The 19,755-nt window shown below is 45.1% G+C and overlaps 1 protein-coding gene across 2 annotated transcripts in view; it reads left to right on the forward strand.

The window, feature by feature from the left end:
* The window catches only part of PRPL11 (plastid ribosomal protein l11), a 30,462-nt gene extending 17,792 nt beyond the window's left edge, over window positions 1-12,670 (forward strand). For both annotated transcript variants that reach the window (XM_086788225.1, XM_086788226.1), the window contains 2 exons: window positions 11,991-12,054; window positions 12,167-12,670. In XM_086788225.1, the coding sequence (XP_086644351.1) occupies window positions 11,991-12,054; window positions 12,167-12,375 (273 nt within the window). In that variant the 3' untranslated portion in view covers window positions 12,376-12,670. The remainder of the gene's footprint in view (window positions 1-11,990; window positions 12,055-12,166) is intronic.
* The last annotated feature ends 7,085 nt before the right edge of the window (window positions 12,671-19,755 follow it).

Below are 19,755 nucleotides of genomic sequence, written 5' to 3' on the forward strand. Positions count from 1 at the left end.
TTTTGGCATCACTGGAACTCCCTCCTGTGCCCAGCTTAGGACATATTGCCTTGCTATGTCCCGCCTCAAAGCACTTAAAGCATTGATTTTCCTTTGGTACTTGAGTGTGTGTGCTCACTCTATAAGAGTGATGTACTTTCTTTTGTGTCAAATCAATCAACTCAAGCTATCTTGGTCTACATGTAAGTACTTGTTCATTGCTTTCATTTCCTTTCATTTTCATTTCATTATGTTTGCCATCTTTCCTTTCTGCACCTAGAGTTAGCTTGCTCTCCTGCTTCAACATGGTATCAGAGCCATGCTTCTCCATGGGCAACCCTTGGGGGTGAAGGCCGACCCACAAATGGAAGTTGGTCTTCCTCCCTTGGTTGTCCATCTCCAATTAGTTGGTGTGAGGTACAATCTAGCCATTTTCTAGGGTTTAGTCTAACCAAGGTTTTAAGGTTCACTCATGAATTTCCAGCAAGAGGCAATCAATCAGGCAACAGCTTTTGCTAAGCTCACAGCTTCTGCTGAACGCGTGTGAAGCACAGCTAACACACGGTTGCATGAAGTCCTCAACTGATCACGCCATTAGCTGTGACTTAGCATTGCTCCAGTTCGAGCAGTCCGATTCCGCATAAGGATTGCTGGGGCTGTTCCAAGTAGTGGGCCCTGCAATGGTGAAGCCACAGATGGCCGGAGGCATGCAACAGCCAGACTTTACAGGGGAGAGATTGGCGTTGTAGAAGGTGGTAGAGTGGTGCCAGAGATTGGCGCTGTAGAAGGCGGCAGAGGGTTTGTAGTCATTGTCCATAGCAGCGCAGTGCCAGAGATTGGCGCTGTAGAAGGCGGCAGAGGTTTTGGAGTCATTGTCCATGGCAGCGCAGATCTTGGCGTCCAACAGTATTCTCCATCGCAGATCTTGGCATCTATTATTTCCTCTCATTTCTTTGGCCTTCCATATGTTTGGGATAAGGTTATTATTTCCTCTCATTTCTTTGGCTTCACACTTCACCACAAATAGGGGGGCTTTCACATGAAGCTAAAAGCTTCCTACCCCTCTGCTGCACCTTCAAGTTTTTTGAGCTAAAGTTTTCAGTTTAGATTTGAGTCATGACTTCGCTATCTTCTAGTACTATTGTTCATGGATAAGTTCAAGGGGGAAGGCTTTCCCACATGGCAAACCAAGATGCAGCTGCTACTTATGCGTGAAGGAGTCTGGGAAGTTGTTGAGAACGACACATTTGATGCACTTGATCAGCCGCCACGAAGGAAAATTTGGAAGCAACAAAATGCAAAAGCCATTGCCCTCATTGGTCTCTGCTTGGCGGACTCTCTCATTCATCATGTCCACTTTACATCCACGGCTAAGGAGATCTGGCATCGATTGGAGAGCATCTTTGGTAACAAGGTCACGAATTCCGAAGTTTTTTTGAAATTAAAGTTTTATGAGCTGAAAATGCAAGACAATGAAGAGCTAAGTGATCATCTCTCCAAACTTAATTCTCTTGTTCAACAATTATCAAGTTTGAAGTGTTCTCCAGATGATGAGGACAAGATGGCAGTACTAATCAAAAGCATGCAAGGTATTTCTTGCTTTGAGCAGACCATTGAAGTATTACGCCTGGCAGCTACTACATATGATGACTTGGTTGCTCTTCTCATTGAGAAAGACCGCAGTACTAATCAAAAGCATGCAAGGTATTTCTTGCTTTGAGGAGACCATTGAAGTATTACGCCTGGTAGCTACTACATATGATGACTTGGTTGCTCTTCTCATTGAGAAAGACCGCCGGAACAAGGAAACCACTTCTATATCCTTGACCTCAAGCACTGAAGAGGCGCTTATCTCCGCCAGTAGCTGGAAAACCAACAAGAACATCATATGCAGATAGATGCTGTAAGCGGAAAGGTCATATTGAAGCCAATTGCTTCAAGAAGAAGGAGAAAGGACAAGAACAACACCATGCCAATCTTGTTGCTGTCGATGAACCACTAGACAAGCTTCCCGAAGATCATGCACTTTTTGCCCATGTCACCCTCGATGAGGATGACAAAGATTATTGTTTCTGATTTCTTCTGTGTGTGTATGGGTGCTCTGCCCTTGCAATATGCATAGAATGAATGAAATAAACAGTGTGATGTGTGATAGTCAATAAGGGTCCTCTGCCCTGGGTTGTCCCCCAAAAATGTGTGTTGTTTTTACTTTGATATGATGTATTGACACCCAGTTCAGAGTAAGAGGGGGATGATGAGTGATGGTTCTCACTGCCGGTCGCAAGCTGACTGAGTAGTCATTGACACACGGGAGGTGTTGGTCAGTTGGAATGGCTCTTTGCAGTATTGCGGTGGAGGGGCGATTGGTTTACTCCTTGCGTATTGGGTCTCACACTCTTTGCTCTGAGGGGGGATGTTGGAGAAATCATAGTCAAAGAGTGTGTTCTAGTGTGTACTAGGAACTAGTTTATGAGTCTTTGTGTGAGAGAATGCCATGTGTCACTTTGGAAGTTATCCCATAAGCATATGGTACTTGAGTGTGTGTGTTCACTCTATAAGGGCGGTGCGAAACAAACACTCGCACACCTAACACTTCAACACCTTTGAGGACCAAGAAAAGAAAAACAAACAGAGGGAGCTAGAGTGCTCTTGCAAACAGTACACGGACACCGATTGGCCCCAAAACGCAATGGCGTCCCTTGCGGTATTTCTTTAATTGATTATAAGAGAACTTTCATTACAATAAGGCTTGAAACTCAGCCGTCACAGTAGAACTGCTGAAGCCTGCAAAGACCGTGCATCATGGCTTCTTGTCCACTCGGCATCCACAAACAAGTCCAGCCATTGTTCACATCAAAAGACTCTTTCACATGAGTCTTGTATACAGAAGCTTTCTCCCATGATCAGGGCTGCCACAACCATCCATGGCCTCTCACCCTATGAACAACATCACACCTTGACACATCCAGTGCTTTTGCATCACAACAAAGACTCCAAGCTATTTTCCAAAAAAGAACTCGCATCACAGCAGAGCATACCATACAATCGCCACACCTGTACCATCCCTCTCTGCCTTCCAAGGGTACTATCCATCTCAGTCATGGATTCCCAAACCCCTGTCCAATTAGCAGCAAGACTGTACCAAACATGTGTCCATTCTTGTACCCACTGCCTGCATGTGACCTATCTCCTAGAGAACCATAAACATGTTTCCTCGAGAAACCTACGACCTGTTTCCACATGAAACCCTTAGGCCTGTTTCCCTTTGAAAGCTTTGTCCTGTTTCCGTAGTACATACAGAACCATTCACAACACCATTCAACAACAGTGCCAACAACGGCATACATCTAGTTACTTGTTCCCTCATGAAACATTTGGTAACATAGAGATGCCCATAACTGTAGGTCCCTCTCTTCCTTTCCAGCAGGAAGAAAACAATCTGCTCCATGAGCATGCAGCCATGCGAGCTTGCATTACTCCCATGCCAAGAAACACATTCAAGTGACCTGTACTTGCAGCCGGAAACCCAAGCACATAGCTGAATTTGCTGCCAGCCAAAAACAGCCCATACACAGTCAAAACAGCCTCGGAATTGCTCATGTTCGTAGCCACATGCACTGCCATGAAACAGTCCATAAACCCTTTCCAAAACAGTCCTGAACCACAGCAAAGAGAAGCTGAAAGTTCCATCCGTTGAACACCATTGACATGATGTCTGTGTTCATGTGTTTGGAACCACCAAATGCCAAGTTGATGCCCCACAAGTGTGTAGGGGAGAGAGAGAGAGAAACCCACACGGCTGTGCACTTCCTGCAGCCGCCTACAGCCCTGTGCCTCCTTCCAAGAGAGAGAGAGAGAGAGAGAGAGAGAGAGAGAGAGAGAGAGAGAGCACAGTCCAGCCCCTCCAAAAGCGTGTGAGGCCCTCCAGCACGCAGCCCAACTTGTAGCAAGTAAGGAAGAGCCCCCACGTGCTGTTCAGCCTCTGTGCGCCACCTGCAAACAGCCCGACAGCCTGTTGTTCAATCAACCCTCTGTTCAGCCCATGTGTAGTCCAGCCACGTGCAGTCTAGGCTGACAGTCGCCATAGAGAGAAATTCAATCGGCCCTGTATGCACTGCAGCACAGCCTTTTTCCAGAGAGAGAAAGTGCACACACCCTCCTCTGCTGTAGCCCTCCGCTTTTTCACCAATAGGGAAGCGCCTCCCTCCAGCCCGCCAGTGCCTCTTCAGAAAAAGCACACGCGTGGTCCCCAATAATAGCTTATGGGCCACGATTGTTAGAAGTCATCTCCTGTCTTAATCAGACACTAGGGCCTCTGTTGTGGGTGTGCCCGCCCTTTGTAGGTGTTTTCCTCACTCCACGTATTTTTTTTCCCATTTTTCCCTATTTTTTCCATGGTTTAAAGTTTTTTTTTCCCACCCACCCACCCTTTTTAGTTACATCGCCGCGATGGCAGATTTGTTAGAGTTGGCTGAGAAGCATGCGAAGATCCCAACTCTCCCCACGTTCCCAGTGGACCATCAGTTGGACGGGAACAATTACGGCATTTGGAAGGTTATGATGGAGTCTGTGCTGGAGTCACATGACCTTTCTGATTTCATTGTTATCGGGGTTCCACGGCCGGAAGCAGAGGAAGGGGAGTTACTGTCAACGAGGAAGGACCGCTAGGCACATGCACAGATGTGGGATCGTGTCAACGCCAGGGTTCGGTCATTTATCTTCCTCAACTGCACACCCCAAGTAATCAATCACGTAAAGCATATGACGCTGGCCAGAGGCATATGGCAGCACTTGGCTTCTCTTTATATCTGGGTATCGTCCATGAAGAGGATTTCCTTGGAAGTATAGATGCGGGCTATGAACCCTGCAAAGTTGTCGACGATGCGGGAGCACATTAACAAGCTGCAGGCCCTTCCGCAGGAAGTCCTCCAGGTTGGGAAGGAGATATCATCAGAAGATATGGCCATTACTTTGTTGTCCCACTTGCCTGCTCAGTATTCCACTTTCTACTCCTCTTTGATTACTAGTGGCAGGCTCAGCACCATTACCTGGGAGGAGCCTGTGCCCATGGTCTTGGACCAGGAGGAACGATTCACGAACCCTCCTCACAGCGGAGGTTCGGAGGCCTTAACTGGCCAACGGCCGAAAGGCCGGAATAACAACAAGGGCAAAGGGAAGGCTTCACCGGAGAAGTCTTCTGAGAAGAAGCCTGACATAGAACGAGAGAAAATGAAGGCCGAGAGGTCCTTCTGATTTTGGCGAGAAAGGCCACTATTGGAGGAAGTGTCCTAAGCGGATTGGGAAGAATGCTGATTCTTCAACCTCAGCTGCAAAGACTCTTGCATTTATGCACTTAGAGATGATGGACTCCGATGCTTCATCGTCTTCGAGCGAGGAGGCAGTTGGCTTCACCGCAAAGGATACCCAGGAACGGAATCTTGACAGTGGTGCTTCCAGGCACATGACTCCGTCCCGTGACTTCTTTTTGGATTTGAAACGGCAGTCAGGTCGCATTTTCATTGGCGACTCCACCATTCCGATACACAGTGAGGGCCAGATGGAGATAATTCCCGACAGCAAGGGGGGCAAGCATGCCTCCCGTGTTCTTTACGTCCCTGCTCTTGGTTTTCATCTTCTGTCAGTGCATGAAGTATGCAAGACTGGCTTTCGGGTGGAATTTGAGGAGCATTCAGATGCTCTACGGGACCGTGAGACTGGCCAAGTTGTTTGGGAAGGCGGTGTGGAGAATGGTATCTACAAGCTCTCTGCACTCTCCTCATTGACAGGTTCTCAGGTGAGAGATCTGTGGCACTTTCGTTTTGGCCACTTAAATGTGGATGCAATGCGGCGAGCTTTCTGGGACCAGATGGTGGTTGGCTTGCCAGATGTTGGCAGCAGGCAAGGACGTTGCAATTCTTGCATACGTGGTAAGCAGCATAGGGAATCCTTTCCGAAGCAGGCTTCCAGGTGGGCTTCAAAACCATTGGAGTTGATTCACACTGACTTGTGTGGACCTCAGCAGACACCATCATTGGGAGGATCTCTCTATTTCATGCTGCTTGTTGATGAGTGTACCAGATTCACGTGGGTCTACTTTCTCTCACAGAAGGACCAAGCTTTTGCACGGTTCAAGGATTGGCACGTGATGGTGGAAAAAGAGTTTGGATTGATGGTGGAAAAAGAGTTTGGATTGCAGGTAAAGACTCTCATGGCTGACAAAGGGGGTGAACTCTCCTCGAATGTATTTCTCAGATTTTGTGCAGATCATGGCATCAAGAGGGAACTGGCCAATACAGGATCGCCTTCAGAGAATGGAGTTGTAGAACGCAAAAACAGGACTGTGGTGGAGATGGCGAGGACCATGCTGGAGCATCGTGATCTTCCTCGTCGTCCACTTTGGGGAGGGGCTGTGGCAAGGACTGTCCATACCCTCAACTGGTCTTCAACGACTTCAGTACCTAATATGACTCCGTTTGAGGCATACTTTGGTAGGAAACCTGATGTCTCCCACATCCGTGTTTTTGGGAGTGATGCGTATGTACATATTCCGAAGAAGCAGAGGGGAAAGCTTGACTCCAAATCCCGCAAGCTTATGTTTGTGGGGTATAATTCTCTTTCCAAGGGATGCAGATTGTATGATCCAGAGAGGAATGAGATTGTTGTCAGTCGTGATGTGGTCTTTGATGAGCATGTTCCAATATCCACTGTTGAGGAGCCGCCACTTCTTGGAGATCCGGAAGAGTCTGATGATGATTTTTCCTAGACCATTGTTCCAGTTGATCAACCTTAGTCAGTACAGGAGGTTGAGCCCGTAGCTGGAGTAGAGCCCCCGTAACGGCAGGAGGCTCCACGATCTGTTTGAGGACCCAGGTGGTTGATGGACACTCTTCGGGAGTCAGGTGTCACGGAGTTACTCTCTGAGTGGACCACAGAGGACGGCCTTCGAAGATCGCACAGAGTCTGCGACAAAAGCAATACAACGGAGCTTCTTTAGGTAAACTATGCTTTGATGTCTCGTATTATGCGGGACAAGGAGCCCACTTCCGTTAAGGAGGCCCTTTCACAGGATACTTGGAGGAAAGCCATGCAGGTGGAACTTGATGCCATCGAGAAGAACAACACATGGGAGTTGGTACCGAGGCCGTCGAAACGGTCAGTCATTGGTGTCAAATGGGTCTTTAAGACCAAATATGCGTCAGATGGGTCGGTGGACAAACACAAAGCCAGACTCATGGCTTAAGGTTATGCTCAGCGGCAATGCATCGACTACGAGGATACCTTTGCATCGACAGCATGGATGACCACGATTCGGACCATTCTAGCCCTTGCTTCTTCTCAGAGGTGGCCCGTGTATCAAATGGATGTAAAATCTGCGTTCCTTAATGGTGACCTGCAGGAGGAGGTGTATGTTGAGCAGCCTCCAGGCTTTATTGTTCCAGGATCAAAAGGGATGGTTTACAGGTTACATAAGGCCTTGTATGGTCTTAAGTAGACTCCCAGGGCTTGGAATCAGAAGATTGATTCCTTCTTTGTTCGGACTGGTTTTCGGAGATTGGTTGCAAATCCCAACCTGTATCTCTTTCGGGAATGCGGCATGGTTACGATTATCATCCTTTATGTGGATGATCTCATTCTCACCGGCGGTCATGTGGAGCATATTGGCGTGACGAAGGCTGCCTTGTCAAAGGAGTTTGAGATGACCGACCTAGGCTTACTCCACTTCTTTTTGGGATGGAGAATTGCAAGCCTATTACTTCGCTGATGGACCCAAATACAAAGTTAACTGTTAATGATCCTTGTGAGCCAGGATGCCTTGTAGTATGTGAAGTTGGTTGATTCATTGATCTGGTTGCTGAACACTAGATTGGACTTGAGCTTCTCCCTGGGGCTGTTGAGCTCTTTTATGCAGACACCATTGAAGTCTCATTGGGACGCATGATTGCGGATCTTGCGGTATCTGCAGAGTACGAAGGATCTAGGACTCTTTTACACAGGAGGGGATGGAGTCAGACTCCAATGTTGGAGTGACTCAGATTGGGGAGTTGATCTAGACACGAGGAGATCTACTTCAGGTTACAGTTTTACCCTCGCCTCAGGAGCAGTTTCTTGGAGCAGTAAGAGGCAGCCAACTATTGCCCTATCTTCGACAAAGGCAGAGTACTGGTCTTCTTGTGGTGCTGCTTGTGAGGTTGTGTGGTTGCGGAGGCTGCCAGGCGAGATTGGGTTTCCACAGAAGGAGCCCACAGTCATCCAGTGTGATAACCAGAGTCGTATAGCTATTGCTCGAAACCCGGTCTTCCATGCCCGGACCAAGCACATTGAGATACAGTATCACTTTATACGTGAGAATATCTTGGCTGGTGACATCTTGCTACTTTATTGTTCGACGGAGGACAATGCGGCGGACCTCTTCACGAAGTCTCTACCTCAGGCTACGCTTAGGTGGCACTCTAGCTCCCTAGGGTTGATTTCAGAGCCAGGAGTTGAGAGGGGGTGCTAGAAGTCATCTCTTGTCTTTATCAGACACCAGGGCCTCTATTGTGGGTGTGCCCACCCTTTGTAGGTGTTTTATCATTTTTCCTCACTCCTTGTATTTTTCCCCATTTTTTCCTATTTTTTCCATGGTGTGGGTGGCTGCCCTATGCTGGCAGGATGACCCAAAAGTTGGCCAACTGCACTCGTGTGCATGTGGAGCAGGCCGACTATTCTGTTCAGGTGGTCGTGGACCTTTTTTTTGGCTGGCCGACTGGAGGAGACCCAGTCGTGAGGATGGCGGCTGTTTTTCCGCTGGCCGACTGGATATATGGGGCCATGTAAAATGGCCCCACTGCCCCCACATCATTGTATCTTGTTTTCATATTCGGGATCTTGTGTATAGAGAAGAGTTACACGCCTATCTCTCTCCTTCTCTTGTGCTATCTATTTTCTGCACTCTACTTGCTCTTGTGGTCTCAGATTTGGTTATCATCTCCGCTGTGTATTTTGACAACGATCCCTTAAAAAAAAAAGGTATTCTAATGTTTTTAAGGCTTTTTAAACCTGTCCCCTCCCCCCCACATGGGGATGTGAAATAGGGATTTTTTTAAAACCTTGAGTCCTTTTCGACCCCTAGAGTTGTATCAATCTGTCCATGAAGTTATTGCCTCAAACTGATGCCATTCACACTGTCCACCATGGCCCCATGCACACCTGCATACTGTCTAGAGAAAAACACAGGGTCGTGACAAACGGTCCAAAGCGGATGAAGAGCACACCTCCGATATATATGAAACCCAATGTACTTATCATGTGTATTCATGCTTCATCTTTGTTAGCAAACATAAGTTTGCATTAACAAAGATGAGCTCATCTGCTTTCCTGCTCCCAAGGCGATTCTTCTTTGAGTGTATGTGACCAAAGGTACTCCATAAACGCTCCAAAGCTAATGAAGAGCGCACCTGCTCCAAAATACAAATGGTTAGGTGCTGAAGCTCTGGTGTTTCTCCACCATAGTCTTCCCATGAAGTGACAACACCAACATGAAACCTACAACATGAAAATTTGAAAAACCACAATTACAATTCAAACATCAAATAAAGGTTCATATGACATAGATTTAAATAAAGGTTTAAATTTCAGCTTTCAACGTGTCATGCTGTGCGTCACGCCATCCAAACATTCTCTCTTTGTTGCGGTAGTTTGCAAGTTGATTCTTCACCTTGTGTCTTTGCTTTGGAGTTCCGAGTACCAACCAACCTTTGCAAAGTGGCATTCCAACCACGTACCACCTCACCGTCTGCCTGTTGCTGCCTCTCCTTGTGCTGAAACTTTGGATCAAGCACATAGGCAGCTGTATGTAGTGGAGAATCATATTGGTTCCAGCTACTCACTGTAAGATCCTCCAACTCTTTTCTTCTATCTGCATCAGTCTCTATCAAACGGATGTTCTCAACCATCCGATCCATGGCCTCATAAATCTTCCCAATGTTAGGAAGATCTCCATCCACATGCTTCAAAACTTTAACAATTGGTCAACATAACTTGAGAAGATGCTCCCCCCCCCCCCCCCCCCGCGGGCCCCCGCGGTGCCGTGCCCGAACACCCCCCGGCCGCCCCCCCCCCCCCCCCCCCCCCGAGCCGTGCCGGCCCGCCCCCGCCCGCGGTGCCGTGCCCGAACACCCTCCCGGCCCCCACGGAGCCGTGCCCTCACGCCCCTCGGCCCGCCCCCCGGAGCCGTGCCCTCACGCCCCCCGGCCCCCACGGAGCCGTGCTCGAACACCCTCCCGGCCCCCACGGAGCCGTGCCCGAACACCCTCCCGGCCCCCACGGAGCCGTGCCCCCCCGGCCCCTGGGCCTCGCGTGACGTGCCCTCACGCGCCCCCGCGTGCCGTTCCCCCCCGGCGCGGTGCCGTCACGCCCCCGCAGCCCCCTCCTCCCCCCCCCCCCCCTCTACAGAAGGCCAAAACTCATCCTATGTAATAGTAGCATAGCAAAGCTGCCCAAGTGCTTGTCTATGAGTAGGCCACGACTCCCAATTAGGGCATGCCATCATCTACTTTAGGGCTGGTCTCACATGAAAGAGACGACGAAGCATCATGAAATTGTATGCGAAGTGAGTGTCGGAGTACTTCAATAACTCTTTCTTTGCAAACTTGTGATATAATGCAAGAGTATAATGGTGGCGGATTATGAAAGAAACAACCTCTTTGCCCGTGTCAATGGTGGCCTTTACCCAATGCAACTTTCCAATGTGTTAAGCAAGTTATTGAGATAATGTGCCACGGATGGGCTCCATTTAATGTGCGGGTACCTCTTCCCCAATAAGGCCCCTGTTGCTAATGTGCGGGTACCTCTTCCCCAATAAGGCCCATGTTGCCTTGTTGGTACTCTCACCATCTGAAACAAATTGAACCACATTTTGTGGACCCACATACTCAACAACCTCACTCCATATCTCACATAGCACAGGAGCAATCTCTCCCTCAAGGTAGCATAAGAGGGTGGAGTGTATGCACCAGCAAATGTTGCAATTTCAGCCACCATCTCTTTGAAGAATGCTGAGCGGGCAACATTAAAAGAGATCCCACAAGAGTAGAAATGGGAGGAGCATGTGTTGGCATATCAAATGAGCTTCCACCACTCCCAAGAGACGATGCACCATGAAAAGAAGTGGATGGATGGCGAGATGTAGCACTTATAGGAGTTCCATGACAAGCTGAATGCTGAGTTGGAGCACTTATTGTATGCTCCTTGCGCTGAGTATTTGGTGGAGGGGGAAGAAGTGAAGCTTCCCGTTCCATTCTTTGTGCATCTGCTGGAGCAATCTTTTTGCATTTACCTATGCCAAACCCTAGCACGGCAAGCAAATGGGCTTCAACCCGCTTTGGACAGCCACCTCTTTCTAGACCACAATATTGGCAACAAAATCTTTTTGTCCCACCTCTCTTGGAGTCATATTTACTAACAATATCCACATGCTACCACCAATAGTCACTTTGGGTGAATTCCTTCTGATTATTTGGGTTTTTTTTTGGGAGCTTGGGGCCACGTGTCATGCTGCCACCTGAAATGTTTCTCACAAGCCCGAAATGCCAGAAACGCGCACTTTCGGTGTGCAAGAGACATTTCCCCGTCAGAAACGCGTTTCCGGCACGTCACCAGCCCACAAATGCAGCCGTTTCCAGCGTTTCCCGTAACTGCTTGGATATCCTACCTCCAAACTTATCTCACCTGATGATTGGTGCCCAGCACTTGGCGTATAATAAGCTGCCAGACATTTGAACACATTTCAATTTCAAGCGGGTTACAAAACTGTGCAGGGTTCATGCATAAAGAAACACATGGACTTCCCCAAGCCTATCTTGATGGTGATTGGCCTAACATGTCCGTGGACTAGGGTGTAGTACTCATCACTGTTTCAAAACAGGCACATAATTAGGGTTTGTATGTCCATGTGGCACCAAGTGCAGTGTGCAGGTTACAAATTTTTTAATATCGCATTGTTGTTTTTTGGGTGTGGGTTGGAAAAACAGGATAAGAGCTTCACCTTCGTGCTGAAGACACCCCCTGCATCAATTCTGCTGCTCAAAGCTGCTGGTGTGTATGGCTATTTATCTGCATTTCTTTGCTAATTCGTTGAGGACTCATTTAACTATTGACATCAAAAATCAAATTTTGTGTAAAAGTTGTTACTTCTGTGTGTGTGCAGGAGCCCAGAAAGGATCAAATAACCCTCAGAATGAGAAAGTTGGAAAAGTAACCGCTGAACAAGTACGAACTATAGCAGCTGAAAAACTTCAAGACTTGAATTGTACCTCCATTGAATCAGCTATGAGAATAATAGCTGGAACTGCCTCAAATATGGGCATTGAGATAGATCCACCAATTCTTCAGCGCAAGGAGCGTGCAGCTTTGTAAAATTTAAATTGATAAGGTTAACATCAAAACCAGAGTTCCCCTATGAGAAAATTTCCACAGTAGTGCGTGGGGTGGTTTGCTGATAGAAAGTGAGGTGTGGTGTTTGTAGATGCGGAATGAGAGAAATTTTCAGTGCTCAGTTTTTGGGAGGGATGTCTTTTGAACATCCTATTGCACAAGGTCATGCTCTCGTGCAGTTTACCAAACTATGAGCCGTGATTTATGCTCTCAACTTGGTTTATGTCAGCAAATGTACCAATTCCATAAATGTCAAAAGTCACTCTGTTTCTTTGAAGCTCAGAAACCTAACTGAGGCTTTTTCTAGCTAGCCACTCCTTAACCTGTGAACCAGCAGCTTGTCTCTGTCCAATGCCTCTAAGGTGTGAATTCAAAGTGCTCTCTCTTTGACTTCAGGATTCCGAAAATTACTGAGAATTGTTTTTGTCGATGGAGAACATCATAATTCCTACAGGCAATTGCATAAGAAGCCAAGGTCTAAACTCCTTAAGCCAATGTTCTAGTTTGAGATTTACCTAGCCCATGAAGAGCCTTCTACATTTCTTAAAGAAGACTAGAAGATCAAATAAACCCACATCCTTATTTGTAAGGATTCATATCCTAGACAACCAAATATTGTTCCTGCTCTTGATTGTAGCCAAAGATGAGACTCAAGTCTCTACTGCCAGTGGCTTCAGACTTTGCTACTTCAGGTTAAGCAATGGATTTTATCACAGGAGTACGAGCCCATTGTTTTCTAGTCTGTCACAAGAGAAATCCGACCCCACAAGCCCCCCCCCCCCCCCCCCCCCCCCCCCCCCCCCCTCCGGCGCTCCCCTTCCCTTCAATCTTAGGCTAGTTAATAGTGTCAGAAATGTCTGCAGCTACTTAGATGTTCCCAATGCTCGCTTCTTATAGGCCTTTCCCTTGGGCACTGGTTATTACATCACAAGCATGCATCCTACTCTACTTAATTGCATTCTTATCGCACCGTCACTTTGTGATTGTGTTCTACATGGCAGGCATAGGGGCTGGCCCTTGGATATGTGGCAAAGCTGCTCTTGGCTATTCTAAGCTATTCACACCTAAATTAAACTCTTCTTGTGTCACTTCGATAACTCTCCTCGTATGTTGCCCTTGTAGGCTTGGATTTGGATTCATCTTTTGGCCCACTATCTCCATCCTTACATGTTCCACATAAACCATTCCCTTTTGTTAGCTGTAGTGGAGCTTATCTAGAGCATGATTCTTGTCTACTTCATCATCTATGCAAGAGGACCATCAAAGTCTTGAGGAGAAGAAACCAATGTCTGTAGGAATCTAATTTGGTGTAGAGTGTGCACAACACGAGATGCACACACGGAGGCTCCCAAATTGCCCCTCCCTTTGTATTTTTTAAATCTCGTCTTATTCACTTGTAATTATGTCTTCTTGTAGTGCTCGGAGTGTTAGATTGATGATTGAGTTAGCCACAATACAGGAGGTAGAATCCAAGCCCACAAAAGATTGTAGCGACAAGTATCATGGTTCTTCCAGTGAGGTCGTGTCACATAGAGTCAAAGTTATAGCATGTAGTGGACACGGCATTGTTGTACCACTATATGCTTGATTGTTTGAGATGTAGAGTATGATATTATGATTAGAGGGCACATGGTGCACTGCAAGGATCCAATTTAAGGATAGTCGGGGTGCCTTCCATTCACAGAATAGGACATGGGTCATACAAACTAGAGGACGTTGAAGTTCTTGAAAATTGCATCATCATCACTAATCACTGTACATAATATTCATGGAGGGACCTTGCAAAGTACATTACTAGTATGTGGTTTGAGCCTAAAATTACAGCTAAGAAGATGGCATGTTTGGACATCCCACCTTGATGCCTACAAAAATTTTCCAACAAAAGACTACGCCACATCTTTAGATGTGTGTCCTTGGCAACTTACGCATGCAAAGAACCAAAGCATAGATGGAATGTTGAGAATGAAGCATTTCAACACAATAAGAGTGGCCAATTTTCAAAACAGAGCCTCATAATGTGAAGTTGGTGATTACTTTGGATGGGATCAATCCTCTCTTAACAGTCATCTAGATGGTCTACAAGGCCCTTGGTGCTTGTTTACTTATACTTCCTCCCTTTTTTGAGAATAAGGAACCCTTGCTTTTGACTTTACCAATCTTGAGTAGTGCTCTCATTTTTTTGAGCACAACTTTGAATATGTTATTTGGAACACAAAAATGGCAAGTTAAGAATGTGGATGTGTACTTTGCACCTTTGATAAGAGGTCACAAGAGCTATGTTTTGGCTATAACACTTGGCACATTTTGGCACCCTTGCAATAGCATAAGTTTACTTTATCTGGAAGAGCTACATGGATGATTCATGACTATCTAGGTCTTAGTATAAAGGTATGCCCAACACATGTGGCCCTAATTTGGATACTAAGTTTAGTTAGAATCTTGAAAAAGTGGCATATTCAGGTAATAGGAAGTTATTGTCCGTTCAGATGGAGATATTGGTGCTTGTTTTCAAGGTTCATTAAACATCAGTGAAAGCCACCTAGAATGAGTCGTAATGATTGGTATAAAAAGCGGGCAGCTTTCAGGGGAACACTTCCCAAAATGGGAAAAATGAAAGAAAAAGCTACAAATTTGATACTTTACATACTAGAGTGTTAGATGCCTTTGAAAGCGTCCATGTATGTATCAAAAACATGGGCAAGTTATCATGACAAAAAAACAATGGTATAACAAATTTGAACTAATGTCGATGACACTTAACCATGAGCATGCACCATGGATCCTAACCACACAGAGGAGCACACTGTTTAGTCAAGGCTTCCCATTGAGTATGTGAGCGCACACTCGTGGATGTGGGAATTCCCTTCATGGGAAGGCTAAAGAGCCATGATTGGCACACCATACCATGTTGCAAGTGCGATACCTGCGTATGTTGCTGCAGTGGAGTGGGTCATCTTATGTTTTTGTTTGTGTATTTGAACCACTCGAAGGATGTTCATGTGGTTATTGAAGAATCCATGGCACAATGTTGGTTGGTTGAGTCCCTTTAGTATATTGCAAACTATCTAATAAAGCAGATCGAGACTTTGGAACAAAGATGATATCTGCCAAGGAAAAGGATTACTTTTGTCAAAATTTGTGATCAAATAAAATACCTTTCGTTTTGTATAACATCATCATGGAGACCGACAGAGGTCTTATATTGTGTTGAGAGAGGTCTTATTTTGCTGCTACGAGGAACCCACCTCAACCTCTCATGAGAGAGGAGGTAGATGTGTGTGCGATCGAGCCTTTTGGGTTTCACGTGTTATTTTATCACTTCTTGCATGCATCAACTTTTAATACATATCTTATTGATTGTGTTTATTGCAAGCCTAGAATATATATATATATCAACTTGAAAAACATTTACGGTGGGTGTGTGTCCTTGTGAATCTCCACTTAGAATTGATATGCAACTCCACTAGTCTTAATCACTAACATTAAAAAATGAATTAGAGGTAGAAACTTTACACAAAGATCATGAAGAAGGAGCCGTCCCATATACTTTAGCCTATTTATGGGGCTTGCATACTTTAGCCTATTTATGGGGCTTGCATACCTCTTCAAGCTCGTACCACTCATCAGATACAAAAATTAGAAGCGTGCTGATGGAGCAACCACCTGCCATGGCTAGCAGTAGTAAGTCAATGGAATTTGATTCCTGCAGCACCATACTGGACCCTGTGTTTCAGCATTGGTATGTACGCACCTTGGTTGGTGTTGATATGATCCATCTATGTGTACAGAAAGATGGTTGGCAGTCTTATTTACATGACTATCACATGCCCGGATCTCAGTTATGCTGTGGGGCTAGTAAGCCAATTTATGCAAAGTCCCAGAAAACCTCATTTGGATGCAGTGAGATGCATTATGCGCTATATAAAGACCACTGCACATTATGTTCTTCTTTATGAGCATGGTAAAGGCTTGGATGTACACGGCTACACAGATGCAGATTGGGCAGGTAGCTCATATGACAGGAGGTCTACTAGTGGTTATGCCTTTACATTTGGAAGTGCAGTGGTGAGTTGGAGCAGTAAGAAACAACCTATTGTTGCTTTATCTAGTACAGAGGCTGAATACAGGTGTGCAGCCATTGCTACATGTGAAGGAGTATGGTTAAAGAGTCTCTTGGCTGATTTTGGGTGAGCCTATTGATGGCGAGGTTGTCATTCATTGTGACAACATGAGCAGCATACAGTTGGCCAAGAATCCAGTTTTTCATGCGCGGACCAAACACATAGAGGTCCACTATAATTTTGTCAGAGAAAGTGTTTGGATGGTATAGTGGATTTGCAGTATTGAAGAGCAGGTGGCCGACATTAGCAGGGAGAAGTTTGAGTACTTCCGTACTATGTTGGAAGTACATGGGATGAGCTTGAGGGGGAGTGCTGAGAGCTTTGATAGCCAAGCTTATCTACATCTTCATCTATGGCAGTACATCATGAGCTTGAGAGGGGCTGTTGAGATTCAAGCTCGATGTCAGCTTGTGCTATGTGCTGGCATGTTAGGTAGTAACATGTGTGAGACATAAATGACCGCGTCCAGCTGGTCATAGTGTGTGGACATTAGCTAGGGTTAGCTGTGTGTGGACACAACACATGTAGTGTGTTGTAGATTATGGATTATGGCTTTATGCATTATGTGAGAAGGGAGATGGCTTCTCGCTATGGTTAGGGTTTGATAATACATTAGGGTTTGCTCCTGTGTGTGTGTCTCCTCTCCCTTTACCTATTTTTCATCAAATGAAAGATCTATTTTTCTTGGATTGCTCTTCTTGCAAGAGCACACAAACCAACTCCTTAAACTTCAAGGCATTTGCCTTTCATCATGAGTTTGGTAGAAGAAAAACCTTGATGCGAGTTTGGCAATGCATTCAAGACAGTAGGAACCAATGAACTATTAGGATGCATTTCATCAACACTAGCCAATTGCTCCTTAAAATCCTTGATTTTTGTAAGGAAATTGTCCTTGGAGTCTCCCTTATCCATATGCTCTGACTCTAATTGCTTGGAGAACTGCAAGGCGTTTGAAAGAAATGCAAAGTATAGTGAGTAGAAATTTTACTTGTAAGATGCAGAGATTGATGTCGTTGAAGTGAATCCCATAGATTCTTTCTTGTGTCTCTGAACACCCGTCTTAGTAGATCTGACAAAACTACTCAAGAATTTGATGAAAAATAGTGAAAATCTGGTCCCCGAAGATGTCTGCAAAAAACCAAAAACTACACGAACAATCCCTAAAATGCGCTCAGAATGAGAATCTGACCAAAAAATTACTGTACAAAGTACTACACACCTCATGTCATCTTTCTTCTCCTAAAATTTCTTCTTGATCCGATTCAAGAAGACACTTGACTCATGGGTGAAGGGTAGGTAGCAACACAGGGGCAAGGAGTGTATGCTCTGATACCAAATGTTGGAAATAGGGCTGTAGGAATGCACACACACACACACACACACACACACACACACACACACACACACATTTATTGTAGACAAGAGGCAAGAGGATGTGAGAGTGTGGAGTTTTAGACCCTAGATTATTGATGAGGAGTTCTTTAGATGAGTGAGGAGTTGTGGTAGTTTGTATGTTTTTTGTTTGTTAGTTTGTAATTATTTGGTGTTATTTAAAAACTTAAAAAAAATAAATAAGCAAAAAGCAAAAAGCAAAAAGCAAAAAGCAAAAAGCAAAAAGAAAAAAAAAAGATTTGGACAATGCTACATAGAGGTGTTGTTGTGGTTATGAGTTACAAGGGTTTTGCAAGAGTGAGACGAGACTATTAAAAGGATATTTAAAGTGAGTAAAAAGTACAAACGAGCAATGCAGATACGAGGACTAGAGTTTTAACTCTCTATTGTTTATGATAATTTCTTTTATTACTAAATGAAATTTATTACAATTTAATAAAAATTAAAGAGTGTGATTAATTGAAGTTTTAAAGAGTGAAAGAGTAAGAGTGTGTGAGATGTGAGAGTGATCCTCATTTATGACTCATGCGATTTTGCTACTTAGATGACCTAAAGCTTTAACCTTTTCTTAGAGGCTAGTGTTAGTCCTTTTATGCTTAGGCATTCTTTGAGGTGTGTCGATGGAGTATGCCAAGATACTTATGTTATGTTTCTAGTGGACCATTTGATATTATTGTTTTAGCTTTATAGGTAAACTATGCTTGAGAGGGTGAGTTAGCAAGAGTTCAAAAAGAAGAAGAAGAAGAAAAAATGAAGAGTTGGAGACTAAATAAAACAAATAAATAAGTAAAAACAAAATAAAACAAAACACAAGAAGATAACTATTGCTATGTGAGATTCTTGGTAGGTTTCTAGGAATACCCTTAGAGAAAATGTTGAGAGCTAGAGCCGATGCCTTGGTCTCAATGGGGTGGGACCTTGTGAAAAAAAAAGCGATGGTGGAAGAGGGGAGTTTCACTAAATAAATATTAAGTGTTGGAGTGCTAATGCTTAAAGAGAAACCCAATTACTTTACAATTGTATTTATAGAGTTAAAATATGTAGTTTTGTATAGGTTTTATGAAGAGATATTGTGTGTAGTGAGACAAGGTCATAATCGAGGAGACATAGCTTAAGTAGCATTTAAGTGTAGAGTTGATTAATGCCAGTTTCTTGACTGTGGTAGACTTTAGCAAGCATCCTTGTAGCATTTCTTTTTTCTTTCTAGCATTTCTTTTTTCTTTCTTTCTTTTTTTCAGCACAAGGAAAAAGATCCTTTTATTAGAACAAAAAAAACCAGCCATTAAGGGCTACATACAAACTCGCCTCCATGGACGGAGTGGGGATTAAAGAATCAAAAGGTGGAGAAAGATGCACTTCTCCTTCGGCTAGCCGCTCTATGAGTAGAAGGCTATCTCATACAAGGGGAGGGGGAGAAAAAACACACTGGTGGTATGTAATGCCAAGTGGGATCACCACCTCTATCTATGAGAAAAGGGCCAGGCTGCCAGAGCTTCAAGAAAGCTTCCCATCACTTATGCATGCAATCAGAGCCACCGTGCACGTTCCCCTATTTGCAGAGGATATGAATGATTTCGAGCCAAAATGTTCCTGATATACTCTGTAGGCGGAGTGTGGGTACCCTCAATGGCTTTGCTGCATCGAGCTCTCCATATGTGCCAGGCTACAATGCTACTATAAATCTCCCATCTCTTGCACAAGCCCATATTCGAATGATCAGTAGATGTGACATGGACTAGTACTGCCAAAATGCAAAGGTGAGAGGCCTGAAGGGCTAGCCCCCCACCTAAAAGCCTTAGCCTTTGTGGCCCAAGCAACAGTGCCCCATGAAATGATATAGGTCAAGGTC

Source organism: Cibotium barometz, chromosome 52 (genome assembly GCF_041138505.1).
Source record: "Cibotium barometz isolate CiBa-2024 chromosome 52, ASM4113850v1, whole genome shotgun sequence".
Lineage (NCBI taxonomy): Eukaryota > Viridiplantae > Streptophyta > Polypodiopsida > Cyatheales > Cibotiaceae > Cibotium > Cibotium barometz.